We start from the raw sequence: 27996 nt of genomic DNA on the forward strand, positions 1-27996 counted from the left end.
TTGATATTATATACTATATACTTTATTATTATTTGTATTATTATTTCATACAAAAATCTAGTGATTGAACTTAATCATAAATTTATCATATATATCTTATTAGTCATGTAATAAATATGTTTATATATTGAATATTACAAAATATATAAATATATGATTAAAATTGAAAACTTATAGGGTACTCATTGATACACTCTACCTACACAAGTACTCGCAAATGCGTATGCGCGTGATAAACATTGTTAGAACTTTGTTCGTTAAAAGCTATTAGTGAGAACTTTTGGGTGCAAAATCTAAAAAACTCTAAAATCCTATATAGAAAAGTTAAAAAAAAACAACTCTCAAGTCTCACATGGGAGAGATGAGGAACTTGGAAAAAATCTCATATTATAAATAGAAGTGTCATCCCTTCATACTTACTTGCCCCAGGTTGAATGCGCTTTCATTCAATTTTTTTTCTCCCTCATATTTTCCACTGATGCATTTCCGACAAACTTCTCCCCATTTCTTTATGTGGTACTAAGAATTGACACAAGCACCCAAATTTTGGGAATTTCGAGAACTGACACTGATAGTCAGTATTGGGGAAAAAATTGGCACGTGCAGCCATATTGTTGGCATTTCGAGAACTGACACTAGTAGTCAATATTGAGGGAAAAGAATTGGCACGGGTAGCCATATTGTGGATATTTCGAAAACTGACACTGGTAGTCAGATTGTAGAAAAATAATTGGCACGGGTAGCCATATTGTGATTGATATTGTAAAGCTTCTTGGATCTTTAGTCTTCTTGGGTAAAGACTTCTGAATAATCGTACTACATCCAGCTTCCAAATCCTTCATCAACTTTGCATATGTTGGCATTTGTTCCATAGCTTCCATAAAGGGAATGTTGATCTGTAGGCTCTTGAATAAATCCATGAACCTGGTGTATTGTTTTTCCTTATCTTTTTTAGAAGGTTTCTTATGATAAGGAATATCCTTCAATTGAGGCAAATCACTCTTCTTCTTGTCATTATTCTCCCTCATTGTTTCCTCTTTGTTTGCAATTCTATCATCTTCTTGTACATGTTTACCATTTTGTGCCTCTCTAATTACATTATCTCTTTTCTCAGCCTCTGTTTCCTCAATGACTTCCTCCTCAACCGCCAAATTTTCACCAATAACCCTACCAATTACCTTTCACTTCTAGTAGTGATAGATTTACAATGTTCCTTAGGGTTGGTTTGGGTATTGGCAGAAAATTGTTGACGATCATAATGTTGTTCTGCCATCTACTTTGCTAATTGCTACACTTGTGTCTCCAAATTTCTGATAGAAGCATCAGTATTCTTCTGATTTGTAATGGAGACTTGCATGAATTTCTCCAAAGTGTCTTCCAATTTTGTTTGTTTCTCATGCAATGGTGGGTGTGGACCCTGTTGGTATGATGGTCGAAATGGTGGTTGCCTAGTGGATGGTCCTGCTTCTTATCTCCAACCATAATTTTGGTTCTGATTTCCCCTCCAACCTTGCGATAACTGATTGTTATATGAAGAGTTGTTGGGGAAGTTTCCCCGACGAGGTTGATTATTTGCATATTGAACCTCTTCCTCTGGGTTGTTGCTAGGCACAAAACAGTGACCAGTTGCATGATCACCTCCACAAAAATCATATCTCAGCACTGGTGGACTCGGAGTAGATTGTACAACATGGATTTGTTGTGGCAACTTTGACATTTGCTTGGTAAGTGCTTATATCTGCTGAGTCAAATTTTGTGCTAGAATAACATCATATGTATTCAGATCAAGCATTCCCCTTTCCATACTGTCTTCTGATTGTGTTGTATTTGCCTGTTGAAGATAGGGCAGTTATGATTATTGTATCTTGTTCAACATCCACAACCATCATTGTTCCACCAACTGCTGCATCTAGTATCATTTTGATCTCAAGCTTCAACCCATTGCAGAATATATTAAGCTGATCCACATCCTCAAAACCATGATTAGGGCACTTTCTTAGTAGCATCTGAAAACACTCTCAGGCTTCATAAAATGCTTCATCCACACCTTGCCTGAAAGTGGATATTTCAAATTTGGCATGCGCATAATGAGCTGGTGGGAAAACCTAGTCAAAAACTTTGACTCCAAGTCATTCCAACTAGTCAAGCTCTGAGTTGGATGAGATTTTAGCCACTCCCTAGCTTCCCCCAATAGAGAGAATGGGAATAACATCATGAATGTAGCTTCCCTTTCAGCATCAGTGTAACCCATTGTTGCCACCAATTCATAGAAGTTATATAGATGTGCATAAGGATCTTCATAATCCTTCTAGAGAATTGGTGTGCACTAACCAGATTCAGGAATGTTGGCTTAATTTCCACGATTCTCTCTTTGTGTGGAATAACAATGCTTGAGTAGTGTCTCGGACCTTGATACATTGCATAATCACCCAACTTCCTCCTTGGAGGATTAGGCTGCTCATTATTCCTTGTAGTAGCATTGGCATTCTCCATTTTCTCTAACTGATGCTCTGAATTTATTGATTGTTTAGAGCTACCCTATGCTTCATGAGTCCCTTGCTTCCTCTTCTCTTATGCTTTCTTATTGTTGCTTTTGGATGATTTTTCGATTTCTGGATTTTACTATAGTTATTCTTCGATAGCCTTACCTTGCAAAAGCATAAATAAGCATACTACAACAAAGGTTAGCACAAGGGTTAATTATACTAAGAATTAAAAATAAATATTTACAATAGTCAATAAACTTGATATAGAACTAATATAAATCACTCATTGCTCCCTAACAGCGGCGCCAAAAACTTGTTAAATATTTTCGTACGACAAGTGAATCATATCGTTCAAGTAATAACCGGTAAATACCAGGATATCGTCCTCGGATAGTATAGTGGATTTGTATCAATTCTTTAGAAAGTAGATTGAGTATGTATTTATAAGATTTGGTGTTTATGATCATTTGGGTTTTGAAAATAATTGTTAAACTGTAAAAATTAAACTATGAAATTAAATGTGTTGGGATCAAAATTCATCTTTCTTTCCATTTGCAATCCTTAGATTCAGTTCCATATAACTTGTGAATTTATAGATTTTGATGCACATTTTCTTCGAATCATTTGAATCAATTCCTTGAGTACAAAATCCTTAGATAATTACTTAAATATCAATTTTGTAACACCATGAAAATTCGATGTATTTTATTAAGTATTTATTTTAACAAAACATTAATTTTAGAAATTAATCGGTAATGATTTAGGCTAAGCCGTAGTTTAGTTTTAGTCTTTTTTTTGTGAATTCCTAGTTTATGGTAAATTTTCATAATGTTCTATGATGAAAAGTTTTTGGACTGCAGTCGGGCCCAAATTCGCCCGTATTCGGCCTGATAACATGGTTTTGAGTTCCGCAGTTCAAACTCGAATTCCGATTGAGTCATTGGCTTCGAGATATTATTCCGAGTCAAGACAGACATTAAGTTTGTCCAAAACGCATTTCTAAATATTTTTCACTCTGAATTCAGTATTCCGAAATTCTAACCATAACCGGAAGATTTTTAATATTCAGCCGTGCATTAGCCGATAATACTCGGGCATGATTTAAGCGCGAATGTTTCTCTGAAGAAGTCACTTCACTTTCACGAGCGAAACTTGTTGGGCAAACAAGCAAAAATACTCATCTTTACACTAAATTCCTTAAACCCTTCATTTAACCGTTACGTCGTTATTCTTTGAAAACTCTTGGCTTGCCTCCTTAAACCTCATTCAATTCCTCTTAAAAGAGTCATTTACTCTTGAAACCTTTGGCTTTCTTCTCTAAAAACTGAATCATTGCCTTTAAAAGAGCTCACCTAACTTGGAGAAACCCTTGACATCACTTTTCTCTTCTTCTTCATTTGAATTTTCTCAAGAACACCAAAGTCAACCTCCATACTTGTTCTTCATCTTTTAGAAAATCTAGCCGTTCATTGTTTACGATATTTGACTATGATGTCTATAAGCATTTTATGAACGTTTTCAACTGTCAAAATTTTCTAAAAACCTTCCTATCTCTTTTTATACGCAAGAACACAAAATGAGTTTTTGTGAATTTAGAAATCGTATTTTGGAAACCATGAAATATTGCTGTTCATGTGGCTATTTTAGTGTTTAAAATATATGCATGTGTTGATTTTGATAAAAAGAGATGATGATGAAATCAATGATGTTTGATTTAAAATGACATGTTGATCATGAGATCAATCCTTGTAAAAATGTGTTGAAATGATCATGAACAGATAGAAATTGGGAACGAGACTTTCGAGGATATATAATGGTTCAGGAATATAAGTCTTGGACCGGATAGATGAGAGTATCGGATACTCTTGAAATAGATTAGAATGATGTATGTGTGTTAATAAGCGAACAATTTAACTCGGGAACATTATTTTTCAAATTAAGAAACAACTTAAAATTAACTTATATATTTGAGCCACCATTAAAACTAACTAAAATTCTATTTTTTTCATACAAGCCTAAAATACTCAATTTGATAATGCTATAAAAATAAGGTTACCTATCCACCATTAACTATAAAAATAATCTGATGATATTGTTTTTAGATGCATGCTAAAATCACCCTCAACCATGACATGGAATAGTGACGGTGGGAAATTTCAAGGAATAATGATGCTTCAGTTCACACACCGTAAGAGACGTAAGAGATTCAGGCAGAACACGTTTAGAAAGCTGTAAACTCGTCTGTGTCAGCTGGACAGACAGAAAAGAGTTACCAAAAAAAAAATGAAGGGATGAATCTATTTATTTTACAAGTAGTTAAAAAATCTATTCTACATTTTAATCATTTATTATCAGAAAATATAATTTTTGTGTACATGATATTATAATTTTTTGATAAAAATATAAAAATGAATTATGATATTATTAAAAAAATGCATTGGTAATTTGATATATTTAGTGGATCTAACTTCCTCTACCCCATTTTATATTTTTTATTGTATTAAAAAATATTGTAGTAATTATTAATTATAAGGACAAAATAGGTAAATAAAAATTATGTCAGTAGGTAGTTATAATATGTTTTGACTTTATATATAATAAATATAGAAATATAAATATAGAAGTATAGATATAGATATAGATTAATTATTAATTATTAATTATTTATAAGATCTTATGAAATCTAATCAATGATATGATAATTTAATAGTTAAATTGTTTAAACTTAGATGGATGAATTTTTTATGTACCTCATTACACCGACTCAATTATTCCTTTTGGTAAATATCACATTGGGAATGTGGATTTTCATTGGGTATATATAATCTTTGTCAACACAACACCTTTCTTCTCTCTCTCTCTATTAGTCAAAGATATTTATCCTTTTTCTCTCAAGGTACAAAATTTCACATTCAAATTTTCTATTTTTGTTCTGTATCTTGTTTGAACCACACATTCTTGCTTTGGTTTTAACACTTTATCCAGTTTGTGTTGTTTTTTGTCATCTGTGTTTGTGTTAATAGGTTTGTTGTGTTAATTTGTATGAAACTTATTAGATCTGTTGCAATTTTCAGTTTCATATGTTGTTCCTTTGTTCAATTTAGTTCTCGATTCGATGTTGTCTTGGATTTTGGACTTGTTTTTTGTGTGCAGATCAACTTATTATCAACTTTTGCATGCATGTGTTAGATCTTGATTCTTCTATTCCTATCTTTATCCATGTTACTCTCATACTTTGTATTTATGGATGAAGATTTTTTGTCCCATTTGTGTTCCAAGCCAATCAAAATGTCTCATTTTATTGAGAAGATACAAATAAAAACATAAACTTATATTTTTATATTATTTGGTGTTACTCTATTGGATGGGGACTGAGTCTTTTTGGGACAGAGGATCTATGTTCTGTATTTATACTATAGATCCTTTTACCCTTGCTTGATCTGATTTCGTTTTTATAGTTTTGATTTAAAATTATATTAATTCTTTGAAGTCTTATACTCATCAACATAAGCAGCAATGTTACATGTCTTCTTGTTTTCCAAGATGATAATAGTTGCAAACTGTAATCATGCCTGTATTATTATGCTGTGTTTGTAAGAAGACATTAAAGTTGACTTCGGTTGTGTGTTTGTATTCTTACTGAACCATTCAAAATTCTGAATCCTGGTTTCGGATAGGTTTCTTTGAAAAGAAAAAAATGGTGAAGATTTGCTGCATAGGTGCTGGATATGTGGGAGGTCCTACAATGGCAGTCATTGCAGTTAAGTGTCCATCTATTGAAGTGGTTGTTGTTGATATCTCTAAATCCCGTATCGCAGCCTGGAACAGTGACCAGCTTCCGATTTACGAGCCTGGCCTTGATGCTATAGTAAAGCAATGTCGTGGGAAGAACCTCTTCTTCAGCACTGAAGTTGAAAAGCATGTCTTTGAGGCTGACATTGTGTTTGTCTCTGTCAACACCCCAACTAAAACTCAGGGTCTTGGAGCCGGAAAGGCAGCAGATTTGACATATTGGGAGAGTGCAGCGCGAATGATTGCTGATGTCTCGAAATCTGACAAAATCGTGGTCGAGAAATCAACCGTCCCTGTCAAAACTGCTGAGGCTATAGAGAAAATTCTGACCCACAATAGCAAGGGAATCAAATTCCAGATCTTATCAAACCCAGAATTCCTTGCTGAGGGAACAGCGATCCAAGATCTTTTTAAACCAGATCGTGTTCTCATCGGAGGCAGGGAGACCCCAGAAGGCCAGATAGCTATTCAAGCATTGAAAGATGTTTATGCTCAATGGGTCCCTGAGGAAAGAATATTAACCACAAATCTTTGGTCGGCAGAGCTGTCGAAGCTTGCTGCTAATGCCTTCTTGGCCCAAAGGATCTCTTCTGTTAATGCCATGTCAGCACTTTGCGAGGCTACCGGGGCAAATGTTCAACAGGTGGCATATGCTGTTGGTACAGACACAAGGATTGGACCCAAGTTCCTCAATGCTAGTGTTGGCTTTGGTGGATCCTGCTTCCAAAAGGATATCTTAAACCTCGTTTACATCTGTGAGTGCAATGGCCTCCCAGACGTAGCAGAGTACTGGAAACAAGTTATCAAGATTAATGATTATCAGAAGAGTCGATTCGTGAACCGCGTAGTGGCATCAATGTTCAACACTGTTTCAAACAAAAAGATTGCCATTCTGGGATTTGCCTTCAAGAAAGATACCGGAGACACAAGGGAGACCCCAGCCATTGATGTATGCCAGGGGCTACTCGGTGATAAAGCCAACCTGAGCATATACGATCCACAGGTAACCGAGGACCAAATCCAGAGGGATCTATCAATGAACAAATTTGACTGGGATCACCCGATCCACTTGCAGCCCACAAGTCCTACAACTGTGAAGAAAGTAAGTGTGGTTTGGGATGCCTATGAAGCAACAAAAGATGCACATGGTCTTTGCATTCTGACCGAATGGGATGAGTTCAAAACTCTTGATTATCAGAAGATATATGACAACATGCAAAAACCAGCATTTGTTTTTGATGGCAGGAACATCGTGGACGCCAATAAGTTGCGCGAGGTTGGTTTCATTGTGTACTCAATTGGTAAGCCACTAGATCCATGGCTCAAAGACATGCCAGCTGTGGCATAAACTAGATCATTTGATCACACAACAATACAATGTCCTCAAGTGTTGAGGCTGTCATTTTGATTCTTTATTATTTTTTGCATGAGTTTTTCGTATCCTCCTTTAATTTCCCGTAGTAGTTGTGACATATATGGGTATAAATTGTGGGTAAAGTAGGAGGTTCTATATTTCACCTTGCTTTGTAATCCTATTCATTATAGGGAAACATGTTTTTGTTTGATTAACTGGTAAGTTACTCCTACGTTCACATTTTGATATAGGGAAACACTGTATTTGTTTGATTAACTAGTAAGTTACCCATATTATTCATGCATTCATATAGGATTGGTTGGTTTTGACACATGTTTAAAAACATGTAAGTATCAATATTATTAAATATATATAGATATATATTAGTAATATTGTGTAATAACTCGGAAAAATTAAGTTGTTTACTTTATTATGCAATGAGAGGATGCATTCTTTCACCTTGCTTTGGAGTCCTATTCATTATGGTTGGTATGAATGTTATAGAGAAACGTTTTTTTGTTTGTTTGATAAATTGCTGTTATTATCAGATTGGTTTTAAACTTTAGAAAATATCAGAAATATTTGGGCCTACCTTAGCTTCTAAGGAAGTATGAGGGTGGTGACTTCAATTAGCGTGTAATAGAGGAGGTTGGCAACTATATCATATTTTTCTTATAAATCACATTGTTGCATTACCTCAATGTGTGAAAAGTAAGAGCAAAAATCAACATTGTGAGACCTAAGCCTCATATTAGGTTTAACAAGTTTAAACTTTCTAATCTGATCGGGTAATAAAATATTAATGATTATATATAATTATATTGAAGTAACATCTCTTTTAAAGTAGAGTAAAACAAAACTTCAGATGAGTTTTCCATTTTTTTAAATTTTAAGTGAATCATTTAGTTATTTTTTTGGGTTATTCCAGTTTAACATAGTAGGACATAATTTTGCTGGTTCAAAGTGGTCCAACCTATCATTTAATTAAAATTGTAAATTAGGATTGTTTTCAAGTCCGATCTAAGATCGGATCGTCCAGTCCAATCTCACAACAAATACACTACTGCAATTTTGAAGCAATTTCAACTATGGAAAACTCTTGTTTACTTCTAACAATATATTATTGGTAACTTTGAAAACCATATATTATGAGTAACTTGGAAATGTAAGCGTAGGCTCCCACTTGTAAGATGAAACTTTGTCCCTATAACTAATGACATTGTTGGTATACAAGGGGGAATTGGTGATTATTGCACATCATGGTGATTAATGCACATCATGGTGATTAATGCACATTAGGGAGTGAATTGAATTGGTGTGTGACAACTTCATTACTTCAATCACAATATTCAATTTTAAACCTCTTAATAGATAAGACAGAAAATTTAGGAATAGTTCCCGGGATAAGGGTTACCGCCTTTATACTCTCAAATTCTTATTTTGCTCCTTTTTATGAACTTTAAGTTGTGAGGGTGAATTGCTTTCTTATACATGTCATCATCTCTCGAGCTTTGACACATATACTCAATTGTAGTCACACTTACTCTCGTGGTACGATTATCAATCAAATCTTTTACTTGAATCTTTCTATTTAATCGCTTCATAGCAACCCAAGATAAATTTCAGAAGCCGTCGAGAATCCTAATACTACTCTTGTGAATTATGATTCTACTTTGAATAACTAAATGATAAGATAGTTGGGTTCATCTCTTGGTTGAAATAGAAGTAAGAATAAATATTTATTGAATGTAAAAGAGCATAACCACATTCCTAGAAACAAAGGGAATTAATTACTAATGATGGAGAAGAGAATACCAAATTCTAAATTAGAGAATTGTCATGTAAAATGTAAAGTGTTTTTCATCCTTGAGGGAGAACCCTTATTTATCCTAATTACAAAATATTGGGTTAAGCCCAACAAAACAAATCTAAAAAATAGGAATATAATATAACATCTATGACTTCTTTTGGCCATTCAATTGGTCTTTGCATAACCTCAATACTGAATTCCATCTTCTTGCACTCAATCTCTACTCTTTTTGGCTTTAACCCATCCAAACTGCACAACATAGCAAAAAATAACCGCTCAACCGAATAAAGAGAAATAAAAGCTAAAAGCAATCCTAAAGTCCTAATTATGTCTTAAAATGCAAGTTAAATGCAATACAAATATAGCATAATTCCACACTCATCGATAGACTATCTAAAAACTTGAGAAGATAAGAAAAAAAATGAATATAATTGAACCTTTCTAATTTTACCAATATTCAATGTAGTTCCTTCTTTATTTAAAAGATACAGATCATGAACTGAATTTCTCTTCTATTGATTGTGTAAGAATTGTTGAATCTTGAAAGATTGCATAAGCTTTTATAATCATGTTTTTTCTGCACCAGATAATTGGTTATTGAAACATGACCATCAATTAAGTGTAGCTCAAAGTAGTTCATGGGAAAATACATTTGTTGCTTAATCAATTTCAGAGGTTAAATTCAGAATTTGTGTTCAATCATCATCTCAAATATCATAGGCAATGGTCCTAATTAAAATTAATAATATGAAATGCATGAAACATATTTAGATTTTACTCATCATTGCATCTTAGACCTAAAAGATATAAAATATATAAAGTAATATATAATGAGAGTAGTCTCGAGTTTCATGTTATCCTTTGTATATCGCACCACATCATCTTGTAACCTGCTGTCTTCATCAAAATTTATTATGTATATTCTTCAAACTCATGCATTTTTGCTATAAGAAATTTCTGTTAGAAATAGACATGATTTAAAAGAGTTTTAAACCATACGAACACGAAAAGCTAAAGCAAAAAGGATCGAATTATCTCCCACCATTGTTGCATTTTCTATAAAGCTTCGGAATCCGACTCCGACAAGTGATTTCGAGGTTCTTCTGAGCTCTTGTTAAATACATGAATTATGAACACCTTATCCCTCGTACTTAGGATGATACATTTGTTAAATACATGAATTATGTGCAGCCTAAACTTATTGATTATTAATTTTTAATTATTTAACACGTAATGATTATAAACTTATAGTACCTAATGATGTTTTGAATGGCGGAGATATAGTTTTCGTCATTGAAGCTTCCTCCTCTTGTTATTCCATATACATGTTGGTAAGGTGAGTGAGACTCACTATATATGGTTTTCTTAATGTCATAGAGACAAAGGTTTCAACTTCAGAAATATCATGGATGAATTCTTCTTTTTCTTTTAAGGGCCCATAATAAATTAATACATGTTGCGCACCTGATTTTGGGCCACATGACCTCTTTTAGAGTTGCCACCATGTCTTTTGTGGTTAAAATATGATAAACTAATTTAAGTTTAATTTAGGATAAAACTGTTTTTTCAATCATAGTTATAGATTCAGGAGTCGATTACGGATCGGGAAAAGTATTAATACTCCATCCACATGTAAATAATACCCTAACTGATTGCGTGGATTAAATTTACCCTTTATTTATTTTATTAAATTGTTTAAAGAAAATATTTATTTTTTGTGTCTGACAATAATTAATCTCGCTCCTACGTAACCTAGGTACAATAAGAAAATCAAGACTAGTAGTTCTGGTTTTGAAAAATGGTTGAGATTTAAAAAAAGTTAGAAATTGTTTGAATTTAATCGAAGTGGAACTAATTGATGAAGAATCAACATTTACTGCTTACTTTATTCTCACTTCAATAGATAACATAAGTAGTGCAAGTGACTACGACCGATTCTCGGTTCAAAGCGAATATAAAAGTGCAATGAGTTATAACATTGCTATTAAATCCCAAAATAATTTAAATATTTTTAAAGAATATTTATTAGGTGAAGAGTCGACATAGGTTATTAATCATTCTCTCACTTTGATAGATAACAGAAGCAATATAAATAACTACGACCGATTCACAGCTCAAGGTAAGAAGCAAGATATGACGGTACTAAGCTGAGAATCAATATATTTGATGGACATAATTGATTATGCTCATCAAATATATTGACACAAAATAGTTTCTTTTTTCATGTCCTTCCCCAAATAATGCGTCCTTCGTGTTCTTCCATTCTCTCTTCACACTATCCTTCTCCTCACTGCAATTGAAAACCTCATAACCATGAACTACACCACTTTCCCTGATTTGCACCAAACCCAAACCCCACTTGTTAATTACACACTTTCTTCACCTTCATACCCTCACTACGTTTCTTACCCTCAAAACCCTAACCCTTCTTCTTCTGAACCCTCTCTTGGAACCCATGTTGGAACTGCTCCAGAACCTGGTCTGAACCCTCCAGGGGTGGATTCCTATACACCATTAACAACAACGAATTCAATTACCCATCTGGGTCATGAAGCTATTCCCAATTACTCTCTGGTTGGGTCTTCTGGGTACTATTTGGACCCTAATGCTCACAATTGGGCTGCTAGTGAGGCTGTAAGTGCCCATTTCTTATTTTTGTTTTCTATTTAATGTTTTACTTTTTTGTTTTTAGTTGTGTGTTGTGGACCTTGTGGTAGATGATAGGATATTTTGGTTTGAGATGAGTGGATTTGTGGACCAAGAAAGTTTTTGGAGAGGAATGAACGAAAATGGAAGACTTGAAAATAGCTCTGAAGTCTCCATTTCGTTCCCTTTCCCTCTAAAATATGATCCACAAACGAACCCTTAAGTGTCCATTTGCGAGTTGAGTTTTGGAGGGAAATGAAGGAAAATGGAAGATTTTAGAGCCATGTCGCAAGTGTATTTCATTGCTCTCAAGCTTTCCCTTTCCATTCATTTCACTCCAAAACCTATCTCACTTACGAACCCTGGGTCTCTTTACGAATTGAGCTTTGAAGTATAATGAAGGGAAAGGAAAGACTTCAAGGACATGAAATACGCCTCTGAGATGGCTCATAAGTCTTTCTCTTCCTTTTCCTCCAAACCCCAACTCTCAGATGATCCAAAGGGGAAAATATTTCGTATATCTGTTTTTTCTATTCATAATACTCAAACCATAGATCTCATTTAGGGGAATTTGAGTTCCTTGCTACTTGGACTAATATGTTGAGTCTGGTAAATGACACTACTCGGAAAGGGAATGTTTTTTATTGCATAAGTTGAATGACACTACATTCAGTGTGTATTTGAAATCTGGTAGCTAACACAACTGCTTCACACTCTTTTGGGTTTTCTCTCCTTTTGTTTTAAAAAATCTCTGGTCGAACTCTTTGTTGATTGTATCAAGTTTTTTTTTAAATTAAAAGTATTTAATTACTATGTTTTAAGTTCATATTGGTGTAAGTTTTGTATTCTACGTCGAAAGAAAAATACTTAGGGATGTGTGAAAATCAACAATAAGAGCAAATGAGATTGAAACTATATGCATTCATCTCATTTTCAGTTTCATTGTGTATTATCATGAATGGGAACTAATTGATATAACCATGCAGGTCATCACTACGCCATTAAGTGTCTCAGAACAATTGGCTGCTGCATATCTGAACCCTGCATGGTGGATCAACCCCACAACTCAACCTCGCGGAAATGAAACATGGAAGAAATACCCGAAAAAAGTTAAAACTACCATTGTACAACCTGCATATTGTGAAGTTTGCAAGATAGAATGCACCAGTGTGGAAGTACTGCACCAACATAAATTGGGAAAGAAGCACAAGAAAAACTTGGAGACACTAAGAGAATCATTGAAACCATTTCAGAGTCATCCATCTGGTTCCTCTAATCCTTTTATCGGGCCGCAAGTACAGAACGACACGAGCAAATCTGCGAGTGGGAGTAAGAGTAAGAGGAAAACAGTCGAAACTCCAGAGGATTTGGAGAAAAAGAAAAGGAAGGTTCTTGAAGGTGGGGCAGCTGCTGAAGCTGTTAGAATATGTGCTGTATGTAATGTGGTGTGTAATAGTGCCATAGTTTATGATTATCATCTTAAAGGACAAAAGCATGCTGCTATGATGAAGAAAGTATCTGAACATACATAATCCAATGTCAGATAGATAGACGAAACTGTAAGGTTGATGCTTAGTGACCAAGCTGTGTATATCTATCCTCCCCAAACCGCATTAAGGGGGAGTCTCGTGCATTGGGCCGTTCATTTTTTACTTTTGGAACATAACATTTTTTTTGTGACCATGGGTTGTTTATATACACTAATGTTCAGAGTAAAAATGTGTTGAGATTATATGGTAGGAATGGTAATTTATGGTGGCTTCTTTGCTATGTATAGATAGATAGATATTCAGTGATGGTTGAAATGGAAGGGAATAAAGTTACCATAACATGGTTTGAGTATTTTTTTTATGGAATGAAGTGAATAAGAAGTTGCTTTCATTTTGTTTCATCTTATACCCCAAAATGGAAGGGGGGAAATAGGTTAAACAATTCAAACAATGGAAACTAGTATCATGCCATTTCATGTTGCTTCATTCTACCCATTGCCATTAATTTCATGCATTTTATTTTACATACTATAGATTGAGTTTGTCGCAGTGGTAAGATTGTTTTTCAGTGACCATGACGTTACGAGTTTAAATCATGGAAATGACTTCTCCACTTGCAGGGGTAAGACTGTATTATCTACCTTCTTCGGATCCCATTAAGTAGGAGCCTCATGCACTGAGCCGCCTTTTTTACGTACTGTTTTGCTTGTTATTTGCATCTGGTATGTTCCTGTATTTTCTGTTCCTATCTCAAATATGCATGATAATGTTTAACCTCATTACATTAAGAGTTTTTAACTAAGATAAGAGTTTTCCTTCCCTGCATTGACAACTAGAAGAATTGGTCTTACACAAGATTTTTCTTAGCAGTTAGTAATATAGAATTCGATGTAGAACCTAAAATAATTTATTTTAGTTATAATGACAATGTCTGTTCATAAATAATCCTGAAAGTTGATAAATGACACTGAACATGAGATTCTCTCATATACAACATTCTCATTGCTTTGGCTGGTGTCCCAAACAGTGTTTTCACAATGAACTGAGGTGGCAGTTGTTACCAACTTGCTCAGTTTCGATGATCATCGGGCGGCGGCGTAGCTTGAATGAAAGGGAAGATAGCGAGATTGCAGAAGCTGGTTTATCTGATTCCTGAATTACACTGTAACTCCATGCCCCTAAAATTGCCCCAGTAACTGGTCCAACCAGATACACCCAAATTCCTTTGTAGGATGCAGTGGCAATTGCAGGAGCTAGTGTCCTAGCTGGATTCATTGATCCTCCTGATATTGGTCTGTATAAACAAGACAACTTATTCATAGCCGGTTCGAGAATTTTCGAAACAGTCATGTATGTTACTTTCAACTAAAGTTTCATCAATCTTTATCAATTATTTATTTTTTGCTCTTCCCCTTCCATCGGGCAATTCCTGTTCTGTACTTACCCAGCTACGATGCTCGCTATGCACACGGAAGAACCTACTGCAACTCCGGCTAGCTCTCCTATCTGCAAAGGACAACATTTTATAGTAATGGTTATGATGCACTGCTTTTTGAGGAAAGAAAAGTTTATAGCATTTAAAAAAGGGTGGCCCAGTGAATAAGTTGTTTCCAGGATTTGAACTTATGGCCTTCACGTCATAAGGCAAGCAACATTATTGTTGCGCCGAAGCTAACCAATTTCGGGATTGTTAATTACAGCTTTTGTGTCATAGGCCATGGCAGTGGAAATGAACACCATGGTGAACGTAGCCACAGTTTCCATGATCAATGCTTGAATGTTTGATCCGGAAGGTGATGTTGCTCCAAGGTGTCTCGCTGGTTCTAAAAGCTCTCTAAGCGTATATGATGCAGAAATAGCTCCTGTGAGTTGTGCTGCAATGTAAAATGGGACCTGCAATGTAATTGAGAGCTAATTACATCCTTGAGTACTACAAGTATAATATACTTAAAAAAAAACGGTTCGATCTACGAGATTTCTACCTAGTTGGGCCTAATATATTGTTATAAGTATTTAAAATAAGTTTGGCAAATAGTTTCTGGATATCACCTATTTGAAGTTGGTGTCTCCAACTTTGTCCCACCCAATAATATGGTGTTATGTATGTCATTAAAAAATATTCATCTTTTCATTCTCCTTACTAAAACAAAATAAAACATTACATGACATCATATTATTGAGCGAGACAGATTGAGGATATTAACTTGAGACCGGTGATTTTCATCTGTTTCCTATACTTGCCAATTGCCCATTGGTTTTAACCCAAAATTTGTTATGAGAAATATAGGTAACAAGAACTATAGGTAACACTTTGTAAACTGTTTCATCCTGAATTGACACCACTCCCATAACATAACTTATATCCTATAGTTTTCCTTCCCACATAATGCTTTTGTACATAAAAATGTTACAAGGTATAATAATGTTACAGTGTTATATTAATATAATATCAGTATAAAGATTAATATACGGTCAATATATCATTTACTATTCATTTATATTTAAGAGTAAAAGACAATTACATATGAAAGATAAATGATACAATAGAATAATAAATTCTTACAACATTACTGCACATATTTTTTTCTCTCATATTGTAAAGCTTAGAAAGATATTAAATTATATAATATGTTAGCTGTCTTGTATTTTGATTTGGATAACATCGAATATTGAATGTAGGCTGAACTAATTAGTTGTTGCTTGATTAGACAGATATGAAAGTATTAATAATGATAATGATAGAACATCTTCCAATAAAATTTATCACAATTGTATTGCTATTTTTCTTTATTTCTCTTCGAAAACTTAATTCATAAACATACCTTTAGAAGTGAGAATATTTTCTCTATACTCAGAATAAACTCAATCTTATCTAACATAAATTTTGAACCAACTATTAAGTAATTTTATTTATATGGTATATATGAGTTAATATGTAATTTCTCATTCCATATATCACAATCATATGTTATTCTACTAAATTTATTAATTTTAATAAGTAATAATTCTATTGAGAAAACCAATCAAATACAAAGTACAGTAAGACATGCTTATGGTACATAAGGTAAGAAACTTAATATTTCACTTCATATATCACCCTCTTCCCATTTATAGAAAAGACCTTAAATTAAATTTATATTAATTTAATATTCGAGAAAAAATATTTAAAAGGGTAAATACTCACAATCGTATTCCATTTTGTATCATTTGTATTCCATTTCATATATTATCCTCTTCTCATTCACAAAAATAAATTTAAATTAAATATATATTACTTTAATATTTTCTACCTAATGAGGAAATAATACATGGAACAACAGAACAGAATTGAACACATTGTGTGAAATTATTTATAACCTTTCATCTTGGAATAGAATGAAAAGTATTATTTGTGAGGATAAATTTTGAATATGAAACTCTACTCTGCAAATACAGTAACCAGACTCAGCTATACTATAGACACACAATTAGTTGACTTAATAGTGTAAGGTCTCGTTAGATTTATATGATGACTAAAAGATTAATAGTTCGATTTCTGGAAGTGACACTTGTTTGAAGAGGTAGATAACCCGAAAGAGACACATAATATAATACCTGTCTCCATGGAAAATGTGTGACAAAGGCAAAAGCTATGGACACAGCTGGGTTCATGTGTGCCCCTGAGATGTGACCAATAGAATAAATCATCACAGTCACAATAAACCCTCCTGCAAGTGAAGCTGCAAGTCTTGAAACTTTGCTTTCATCAATAGCATTCAGAGCAGCAGAACCACTTCCCACAAACACCAATAGATATGTCCCTATAATCTCTGCAAATACCTTTCATATAGGTTCAACAACAACAATAATCGTTCATTATACATCTGCATTATAAAATAAGAATGAAAATCAAGACATGTGGACCATGCAGCAACAATTGCATTCACAATTTACACTACGATTTCGGCTTCGTTAACTCCCAAAACCTTAACACATCAGTGTCTACAGCGGTTGTAGGAGTCCCACTTGAGTAGAATAACAAACTTAATGTGGTACTTAAGTTATGAGACTCTCCCAGTTAATAAACACGTCTTTTGAGTTAAGCCCTCCTCGTATACTCAACTCCTAACATTTAAGGATGCAATACTATACATATTCTAAGCACAAAACAAAACAGGGCAAATGCCAATATGCTTATGATTATGAGTGAATTAATGATCATTAACATAGCTATAGAGACTACAACTTCTCTTATAATTACCTTTCTAGAAAAGCCAGGAGGGTAATTCTCTGCAAATTTTGCAAATGAAAGAGAAAATGATTGGTTATGGGTTCTAGGATTCTGCAGCTCACATGTTTCATCAGTATTGAAGCTGGCCATGTTTTGGGTTGTCCCTTCCATTCTTGTATGTTCAGAAATGTGATCTCTATGTTAAACCCATGTGGTAGGAAACATAGTTAGTGATCTTTTTATAATTTTCTTCATGTGCCCACTCAACTATTCCATTTGGTAAGAAGGTTCATCAAATTCTCAAAGGAAGCCACCATCTTATAAACTTAATTATCCATGACTACGACTTTGTAATTATCAGTGTTTTAAATTATGGTGGGATGTGTTGCACTGCGGCCCAGCTTGGTCGCTTCATTGTAGTTCAGTGTTGCATTACAATAGTAATGTAGCTGTGGCAATCACCATATTGGCAATATTACATGATGTGGTCCACAATTTGAATCAATGACTAATATATATATATATATATATATATATATATATATTTAAACGGTTAAGATTAAAAGAAGTGATCCTGTGACCAATAACTAACTTTTAATTATAATCATTCATTTATATTTGTGAGGTCGAGATTTATCATTTTCATCATTTTTATATGAGAATTATTCTCACTTCAGCCGCTCCTTTTCTATATTGTTTTTGAAATTCATACCTAACAACCTGTAATAATAGTAATGTAGTACATGACATTATCATGTGATGATTTAAGTTCTAATTCAAGATTTATACAAATTCTAGAATTTGATATTTAATATTTAGTAATGAGAGGTATCAAATTACTCCATATTATGGACTAAATTGGTGTCCACTAGAAAAATATGAATGAATTTACTCTGTATTTTATTGTGTCAAAATAATCCTTCTTAAGTGTTAGGTTTTGACGGATAAATGTGTTAGGTTTTCATGGATAAAAGTATTAGATTTTAAGATGAATATAACAAATCATTGTTAGAAATCTCTTTCCGGTTATCATAATCTTGACTTTCATTGGAATTTAGAGCATTATACTTGATAAAGATGGATATAAGAGACGGAAAAAAGATAAGAGAGAAAAATTGTTGAAAAAGTTCAAATATAAAACTTTATTATGGATTACTAGAAAGGAATCTCCAACAACAGTTTGATATATTAAAATCAACATTATTATAACAACAAGTAGAACTTAAAACATTAAAAATTAAAGGACTGTATTGACACTAATTTTTTGTTTGTTAAAAATTAAAAGACTAAATTGATGCTATTTTTTAGAAAACCAAATTTAAATATGAAAATAAGATAAATGATTAAAGTATTTTGACCATTTTCCTTTGAGAAGTAATCAAGCAGAGGCATGATATACCTTAATTCTAAGAGGGTGGCCAAATAGTTTTTGTTGGTATAATATTGAGCATGGATATCAAAATATTTCATCAGCCAAATGTACTGGTCTATTAGGCATAATGTCCATGGTAAAATTATTTATCAACTTTTTCCAATAAGAAATTGAGCCATTCTATTAGTATGTTGCTATTGATTCTAAACAAAAAAAATAAGATAATCAAAACACACTAATAAATTTTAAGTTTTAAATGTTCCAAGTCTGGAAAACCATGGTTTGGTCATCCTCCATTTTCATTTTTTTTTCACTCACTTTGTGAAGCAAAATTTATGGAGTCAGCCAATGAAGTAACAATAGCACTTCACTCCTATAACAGAGACAACATGCCCGGTGTTCCATGACATTAATTATTCATTTCTTTCATTTCTTCTCACATTGTGGGTAATTGGGTGTGTTCATATTGTGAAATCAGAGCTTGATATGAGAAGAGATTCTGTATTAAGTTTAACCAGTTTGAATAGATAAACTGTCTAGTCAAACCAAATGATTTCATATATAATTAATAATTATCTATAAATATATAAATGCAAAATTTTATATAATTAATAATCATGTATAATTATGTTATAAACACGACCCGACCGGAATTTCCCCAGTTCAAAGTGGTTCAAGTCGGTTAAGACTGCAAACTAGAGTCATTTTCAAGTTGGTTAGCGATCGAATCGGTGAGACCGGCCGGTGCGGTTGTCACAAACATTGGTTCATAGCACAGTTGATCTTAGTTGCTGTTTGAAGCAGGAAAGTTGATCTTTGAATTGAAAGTGCATGCTGCTTGATGTCTATATCCAAATGGCTGCATAGCTCAATGCCCTCCTATGATTCTATCCTATCAAAAATTGGATGAATACATAAACAGTAAGCCTATTTTTCCCTCATAGGAAAAATATGACTATTGCCACAAACAAAATGAAATTGCAACACACATTGTTGACAACTGGTTAATTTCAGAAATTAATAAACAACAATTCAAGGGAAAACATGTTCATTTACATAAGAACTAACTGACCAATTAGACATTTAAAAAGCTCTACCAATCTGAAGTACAGTCAAACTACAATTAAAGAATACAAAGCAAATGTGAACTAAGTCTTACATGGTCTTGTCATGGCCCTTCATGGCAAAATTCTCACACCTTTACTCTTTGCATCAGCTTTGTTTTCCATCTTAAGAGGCAATGGAGCCGATATTATAGGCTTCTCCCGGTGCATCGGAAGCTGTCCTTTCACTGTATTTCGGCCACCACTTTTTAGATTCTTTTTATCGTTCTTTTCTCCATCATCGGTGTTATATCTTGATCCTCCACCCTCCACCAATACTTCATCGTCACCCTCAGCACTCTGAGAAGAATCCAAAACATCTTCAACATTCTCCAACACCTCTCCTTGGTCATCACTAGATGAACTTCCATCCAAACAAGTCACATCCCCGCTTAGATCTGGTTCATAAGTGTTGCTGCTATGAACCTCACAAAATTTCCCATTCTCTGCAAATTTGACACTTTCCTTAGCTGTTCCTTGCCTTTGCATAAAGACCACATTTTTATTGGCAGAGACCCCATTCCTTCTACTAATCAAAACACTGTGGTCTCCATCATAATCAATGCCCTCTGGCTCGGAATCTTCATCATTCTCATAAACTTTGCACAACTTGCTAATCTTCTCAACTCTACCCCTCAAATTCTGCAACAATTTTCTCTTCTCATCATCACTTGAATCTCTGGGTTTATTAAAATTCTGACCGAACCTTGCATTCTTCACTGCTTTGACATAAAACAAGTGCTTCTTCGCAGCAACCCTTTCAATAGAGTCCAAAAACTGCACCAAATCTCTGCTAATCAACCTTTTCCCATCAATAACCATGGGATCAGAACCCTAAAAAATCACAAATCATTCGATTAAATAATAATAAAAGTAAAGGATATTGAAAAACAACGACAACAACCAAGTCTTTTTCCAGTAGGCGGAGTCAACTACATGAATCAAATGACATCATAATTTTCTATCATAAATCAAGTTTATTGACAATCCATTTACATCAAAATCAGTAGGATCTAAATCTTTCTAATCGGTCATCATCTACCACTAATTATTAGCCATAAAATAAATAAATTCACGTTTAAAACAAAAAAAAATTAGAAAATAAGGACAGCCCAATACACGAGGCTCCCGACTAATAAGGTCTAGGGAGCCTTAACCTCAAGCAAACGAAAAAACACCATTTCCAAGATTTGAAACCCCGACTTCCAGGTTATAAGGCAAGCAAACTTACGGTCGTGCCAAGACTCACCCTCTAAAATTACGAAATAAATAAAATTTTCATGAATTGAAATTGAAATGTATATAGATTAAACTATTGTGTTAAAAAGTGCAGAACCAACAACCAAGCCTTGTCATGGATTGAATGACACCATAATATTCCACCATAAATAAAAATAAAAAATTCCCCTAAAGATTTAAGCAAATCTAAACCTAGACTATATTACCTCAATGGAATCAAGATGGAGGAGCAAATCAAGTGCTTTTTGGGAGAGAGCTGCAAAATCAGAGCGTGTGGCATCATCGGAGAATGAAGATTTGAGAGCATTGAAGGTAGATTTGATGAAACCAAGTTCTTTGAGGTGTCTTAAGGTTTTCGATCTGCGAACGAGAAAAGAACGAAAATGGATTTGAATCACACGCGCTGCAGTGTCACGTAGAGAATAAGAATAAGATTGGTTGTTGAGTGAAGATTCGAGCGATTCGATGCGGTTGAGAAGGGAAGAGATCGTAGAATTGATTTGGTTGTTATATGTTTGAGTCAAAATGGTTTTTTTATGAGGGTGAGATTTGGGGTATTGTGTAGGGAGAAAGTGTTGTTGTTGTTGAGAAAGGAGTGAGGCAAATGCTTGAATAAGGTGGTGGTTGTGGTGGTGGTCCTGTGGCGGTGGTGGTGGTGGTGGAGGGAGGAGGGTGGGTTGAGTACAACAAGTGTAGGAAGACGGGTTGCAGCAGCAGTTGGTGGAAGGAGGAGAGGGTTGGTGGTGGTTGTGGTGGTGGTTGCGGTGGTGAGAGGCCATTGAGTTAGTTAGTGTGACGGTGGAGGTGGAAGAAGAGTGTTTGAGGCTGTCTTCAACTTTTGAAGGGTTTTTGGTTTTGGAAATTGGAATCAAAACTATGTGCTTTGGGTAACTTCAGCGACCATTAATCACTGTCAGTGTCAAAGTGAACTTTTATTTACATCCGTCAAACTACAAAGTTATACTGTTTGGTTTTTTTCTACCGTTTTACTCTTTCTAATAGGAGAAAGAATTATATATTAAAAATTGGACAAAAAAAAAATATATGTATTGATTGTGTATGAATTTGATATATTATTATCATTTATTAGTCTGATAAGGTAATCTAATTAAAAGAGTAAAGTACATAAACATTCACTGAGTTTTAATAAAAAAATTTAAAACTATACAAATCACCCATAGTTATATACATATATTATAATAATTACCCTATAGAGAGATAAATGTAATTTCTTAAATAATAAATGGAGACGAGTATAATTAAAATAAACAAAATATGATACATTGTGAGGACAAATCCAAAAAGTATAAGAGTTGATGTCTATTCATTATTTTGGTTAAGTACAATATAATATAAGAGTGATTTAAACACCTCATTAGAATTATTGATATAGTTTGTAACGAATAAAAAATAATGAATTGACATCATTTAGAATTATCAATGCATTGGTGACTCATTATGATTTTGAATTACACCAAATGGATGTGAAAACCGCCTTTCTAAATGGGGATTTAACAGAAAATTCTATATGGATCAACCGATGGGATTCATTGAGAAAGGAAAAGAACACATGGTATGTAAACTAAAGAAATCAGTATATGGACTTAAACAAGCTTCGCAACAGTGATATCTTAAGTTTAATGATATTGTTGTATCCTTTGGGTTTAAGGAAAACATTGTTTATCGATGTATATACCTAAAGGTCAATGAGAGTAAATTTATTTTTTTGGTTCTATATGTTAATGACATCTTGCTTGTAACTAATGATCTTGGTCTTTTAAATGAGACTAAGATGTTTCTCTCCAAAAAAATTGAAATGAAAGATATGGGGAGGCAAACTATGTGATTGAAATAAAAATATTTTGCGATAGATCACAAGGAATTTTAGGCTTGTCTTAGATAGCACATATTAACAAAATTTTAAAGAGATTCAGAATGCATAAATGTTCAGCATCTCCCATTCCAATTCAGAAAAGAGACAAGTTTGGTATGATGCAATATCCAAAGAATGATTTAAAACGGAAGCAAATGGAAGAAAATTCTTATGCATTTATATTTGGGGGTTTAATGTATGCTCAGACTTGTATGGGACAAGATATTAGTTTTGCAGTTGGAATGTTACAAAAATACTAGAGTAATTTTGATATAGAACATTGGAAAGCTGAAAGAAAGTTCTGAGATACTTACAATAGACTATCATTGCTGCATTCACTATGGAAGCTGAATTTGTGGCATGCTTTGAGGCCACAGTTCATGCTAAATGGTTACAAAACTTTATTTAGGACTTGGGGTTGTCGATAGTATTGTCAAGCTGCTGAAAATTTATTGTAATAATTCTGCAGCAGTCTTCTTTTCTAAAAATGACAAGTATTCCAAAAGTGCTAAATATATGGAGGTGAAATACTTTACCGTTAAAGAAGAAGTTCAAAAACTTAGAGTGTCAATTGATATATTAGCATTAACCTTAGGATTGCAGACCCTTTGACAAAAAGGTTACTGCCCAAAATATTTACTAATCATGTAAAAGATACGGGTATTGTGTCTGCAAATGAATGTTGAACATTATGTTATAAAGTCTCAATATTTTGACACTTCGAGCTCGTTAATATTTAAGTTTTTTATTAATAGTTTATTTTCACACTTATGTACAAATGTGAGAATGATAATATTGAAAATAAAATTTTCTTTCTAAATAACATTATTATTCCCTTTAATGTGTCATGTTAGGATTAAGGCTAATATAGTAGTTCATGGAATAAACTATATCGAATAAATGACGTACAACTGTCATGACTCTTATTAGTTCTTGTTCTTAATCATGATTTTTAATGTAATGAATATGGAAAACATATTCTGATTATGCACATTATGTTAGATATATATAATATATTTACTTGTATTGTCACGTGAGACAAGTGAGAGAATGTAAGAATGTCTCTTTGATATGAAGGGATATACTATTTTGTTTTGAATAGTATAACTCTTGAATTAGAGAGTTGTGAATGAAATGGTAAGACTCTTGGAAAAGAGTCTATATATGTATAGTGTTTGATGGTAGCATTATACTCATCAGAAAAAGGACTTGAAACATTGTCTTTATCTCTGTCCAGAAAGTTTGTCTCTATCAGCCATCAATAAAGAAAGACACAGAAAGGAAGGGAAAGAGATAGAAAAGTTTCTCTATTGACCAAGAACAATACACCATAACAAGGAGAATCATGTCGCCATGGATAAAAGTAACCTATAATCATTCTTACTATATGAAAACTATGAATTCTTAAGACTCATTTACAAATTATTTTCATCATAAAATTTACAGTTTTTTGCAAGTATTTCCATTATTATTTCTGGTGATTAAGGGGAGTCTTCTAATATTGATGAGTTGTTACCTTTGCTATAATCCATAGTTATAAAAACAATACCGTATCGGCCGGTTCAACCGGAAAACCAGTGAACCGGACCCCTAACCGGTACGGTACAGGTGTTGAACCGGCCAAGTATCAAAACCGGTCAAAAACGGTCAAAACCGGTGAACCGGCCGGTATTTTACTAAACCGGTTCGTTTATACACACATATATATATATATATATTTTAAAAAACTTAAAAAATTAAAAACTCATTACAAGGTGACCCATCTTTCCAACTCTTCTTCAACACTTGAAGGCACATGCTTCCAAAGTATACTTAGATTACACATTTTGATTCCTAACATTCATGTGTAATCTTAGTGACATTTGTGTTTGGAGTACTGTCTGATAGGGTTTGGTAGAAAAATATAATATTCATATAAGATAACTTTGACTTCTTGATGTTAAATGTTAAAACTCTAAATTTATTTGTTTTATAGAGTGAGTTGTGAAGTTATGTCATTTATTTATATTTTGTGGTTGTTAAGTGATACTTTTGGATTGATATATGTTTTTTAATTTAGACTTTGAATTTGTTAAAGACTTAAAGTTGTTTATTTATGTGAATTTTGAGTAGATTATAAATATGGAGTATAAATTTGAGTATCTACCTATTTGGAATTTTTTTGTTATAAGTTTATATATATATAAATATAATTAGGTATGTCCGGTTTAATTGGCATGCGGTTTAATTACTGAACCACTGGTTGAACCATTGAACGATTATACCAGTACCCTGGCCGGTTTGATAACCGGTACGGTTTTAACAACACTGATGACAATACTCTTTGCATGATGGACTTTAATCCTAGCTCTCTTACTGTAACTAATGAAACTATGGTAAGAATCCCTGACCTTCTGCACATTTAATGGCTTCCTGATACAAGTCTTGGCCTTCTGTAAATTATCCTGGATCTAAGCACAAATAATATATTCTTTGTGATTCGCTTACGAGTTAAATTTTGAAGGAAAAAGAAATGAAATAAAGACTCCAAAGCCATGAAATATACTACACTTTTGAGATGACTCTGAAACCTTATATTTTCTTTTATACCCGTCTGAAATCCAACTCGCAAATATACTATTGGTATTCTTCAATCTCAAACATCTCCTAGCTACATCCAATGAAACTGAAGGCAATAAAAAACATAGCGTGCTAGTTTCTCTATCCTCTCAATCTCTGCCAAACTTAACAGTTGGAACAGGTGACCAAAAATTCATCCTGAAATATTGTGAGTAATATTCTTGTGTAAATTTCTGCTAAATACTATTAGAAGTGGTGTGTAAAGACTTGGTTAGCATAAAATGTTTCAATAATCTCCTATATTTCTATATCGTATAGAGAGAGCATCAGCATTTGCTGCACAAAATCTTGTAACGTCTTGCATTCTCATAGCAATAAAAAGTGAATTCACACTTGCACTTCAGTTGGTGGCAATGTAGCACACAGCACAAAATCTTTGTTAAATAGATGTATATTGAATAGAGAATAATGTATTAAATACATAATTTTTTTTATAATCGAGTGGATTTAAGTAGATAAGTTATTTCCTAATATAAGGTGATAATTTATTCTCTATTAAATATATTTAACAAGTATATAACAACTTTAAGAATGTATATTAATAAGTTTAACAATTATATAATAAAATGTGGAGATTGATAATATTTGATTGTTGAAGGATTTATAACCAAATTATGTTGATTATTGAGAAAATTAATGACCCAATTATGTTGATTATTAATGGAATCCATTGATTGATCTACGAATAAATAAACAAATTCTAGTCATATATGTTGTGGCCAAACTTTTGATCATGAATTAAAAGTTTGAAACGATTAATGTCATATTAAAAAAAACATTATCATGTATTTGCCAATGCTGCATTTGCCTAAAATTCTTTGTTAAGGCATATCAGGTTGTCCATAAAAATCTTCACTCGGTAAATAAAACATCTCAACATTATAGTTTTGACATTTCTGATCTTAGTAATCTGGTTTAGAAAATGAGTATCTGCAATAGCATACCCCTTTGCACCTTGTTTTTCATTATTAGATCAGAAGCACCCAACATAGGATTTCATATACTACAAAGCAACAACTTAGAACATATGCAGTAAAAGTGTTTGGGACTCATGAACAGCTCAAGTTATTACAGTACATCCTATATTCAAAATTGACAAAAAAAAATGTCAGAGTTATAACAGACATAGAAACAAAATTACTCATTCTAACAAACTAACACCGGTTTCAATTTTATTTATGATGAAATGCCACTCATCTTTAAATAATACATAAACTTGTCCTCCAAAAAATTGTAGCAGATATTAAAAGAGCAAATATTGCTTTCCCAGAGATACATCACTGTTAGTTCCGCAACAGATGAATGCAGAGTTAGGCAAACACAAATTTATAATTTGTCCTCTCAACAGAACACAAGAGTAATGCTCAAAACCTGCAGTAATTCCAATCATAAAGGTGTGAAGATATGCAGCAAAAGGAAAATCAGACACATGATGCAGAACAAAGAAGCAATTTGAAAAAATGAACATTTCCTATTCATGCTACAGCAACAATAGCTTCCAACTTACATCTCTTAGAAGAGTTCAGTCTCATAAAAAGCAATCTAATCTTGTTAAAATGTTTCCTTACATTTTCTTTATCCGCAGAGACCGGACATCAGCCCCACTAACCCCGTTTTCAATCTCTTTTGTGCTTTCTCTTGCACATGATCAAATTATAGAGATATAAGCAAATTGTGCACCATGATAATTACCCTTTTCTATTATTAGTCAGGCATAGTAAAAATTGGGACTCGTTCATGTCCAAGCAGCCCAAACATGATGACATTATAAATTCACTTGAATGTAGATAGTGAAATATATAGAATTGAAGTAGTTAAGTACTTTTACCAACTGCACCAGAATCATCAGAAATACATGGTGGATTAAATTTCAAATGTAGTACAACTTCAGACAGGATTGTTTCAATACTAGAAGGGTCAAGCCAATCTTTGAGTGATTACAAGTATGAATAGGATCAATACTCAGACCAAATTATTCTAGACAACTTAAATATTCTCTAGC

The 27996-nt window shown here is 33.3% G+C and overlaps 4 protein-coding genes across 4 annotated transcripts; 2 read left to right on the plus strand and 2 right to left on the minus strand.

Annotated features, from left to right (window-relative positions):
- Positions 5314-7915, plus strand: LOC109357061 (UDP-glucose 6-dehydrogenase 1). Its single transcript, XM_019600771.1, has 2 exons — positions 5314-5382; positions 6164-7915. The coding sequence occupies exon 2, from the start codon at positions 6184-6186 to the stop codon at positions 7624-7626; it is 1443 nt and encodes a 480-aa protein (XP_019456316.1). The 5' UTR covers positions 5314-5382; positions 6164-6183; the 3' UTR covers positions 7627-7915.
- Positions 11576-13706, plus strand: LOC109357065 (zinc finger RNA-binding protein-like). The gene is made up of 2 exons (XM_019600774.1): positions 11576-12082; positions 13075-13706. The coding sequence occupies exons 1-2, from the start codon at positions 11756-11758 to the stop codon at positions 13618-13620; spliced, it is 873 nt and encodes a 290-aa protein (XP_019456319.1). The 5' UTR covers positions 11576-11755; the 3' UTR covers positions 13621-13706.
- LOC109357064 (aquaporin NIP2-2-like) lies at positions 14467-18075 on the minus strand. Its single transcript, XM_019600773.1, has 5 exons — positions 17819-18075; positions 17173-17397; positions 15277-15471; positions 15023-15084; positions 14467-14872 (listed from the first exon to the last, which is right to left on the minus strand). The coding sequence occupies exons 1-5, from the start codon at positions 17957-17959 to the stop codon at positions 14611-14613; spliced, it is 885 nt and encodes a 294-aa protein (XP_019456318.1). The 5' UTR covers positions 17960-18075; the 3' UTR covers positions 14467-14610.
- On the minus strand, positions 20127-22383 carry LOC109357062 (BAG family molecular chaperone regulator 8, chloroplastic). The gene is made up of 2 exons (XM_019600772.1): positions 21709-22383; positions 20127-21097 (listed from the first exon to the last, which is right to left on the minus strand). The coding sequence occupies exons 1-2, from the start codon at positions 22279-22281 to the stop codon at positions 20339-20341; spliced, it is 1332 nt and encodes a 443-aa protein (XP_019456317.1). The 5' UTR covers positions 22282-22383; the 3' UTR covers positions 20127-20338.

The sequence above is a fragment of the Lupinus angustifolius genome, chromosome LG09 (genome assembly GCF_001865875.1).
Source record: "Lupinus angustifolius cultivar Tanjil chromosome LG09, LupAngTanjil_v1.0, whole genome shotgun sequence".
Classification (NCBI taxonomy): Eukaryota; Viridiplantae; Streptophyta; class Magnoliopsida; order Fabales; family Fabaceae; genus Lupinus; species Lupinus angustifolius.

Excerpts from the sequence above, each read along its gene's own strand:
- LOC109357061 (XM_019600771.1), top strand. The coding sequence starts at position 6,184 with ATGGTGAAGATTTGCTGCATAGGTGCTGGATATGTGGGAGGTCCTACA.
- LOC109357064 (XM_019600773.1), bottom strand. The coding sequence starts at position 17,959 with ATGGAAGGGACAACCCAAAACATGGCCAGCTTCAATACTGATGAAACA. Across the intron at positions 15,472-17,172 it reads CACATTTTCCATGGAGACAG|GTCCCATTTTACATTGCAGC; the intron begins GTATTATATTAT and ends ATTACATTGCAG. Across the intron at positions 14,873-15,022 it reads ATAGCGAGCATCGTAGCTGG|ACCAATATCAGGAGGATCAA; the intron begins GTAAGTACAGAA and ends TTGTTTATACAG.
- LOC109357065 (XM_019600774.1), top strand. The coding sequence starts at position 11,756 with ATGAACTACACCACTTTCCCTGATTTGCACCAAACCCAAACCCCACTT. Across the intron at positions 12,083-13,074 it reads CTGCTAGTGAGGCTGTAAGT|GTCATCACTACGCCATTAAG; the intron begins GCCCATTTCTTA and ends ATAACCATGCAG.
- LOC109357062 (XM_019600772.1), bottom strand. The coding sequence starts at position 22,281 with ATGGCCTCTCACCACCGCAACCACCACCACAACCACCACCAACCCTCT. Across the intron at positions 21,098-21,708 it reads TCCATCTTGATTCCATTGAG|GGTTCTGATCCCATGGTTAT; the intron begins GTAATATAGTCT and ends GTGATTTTTTAG.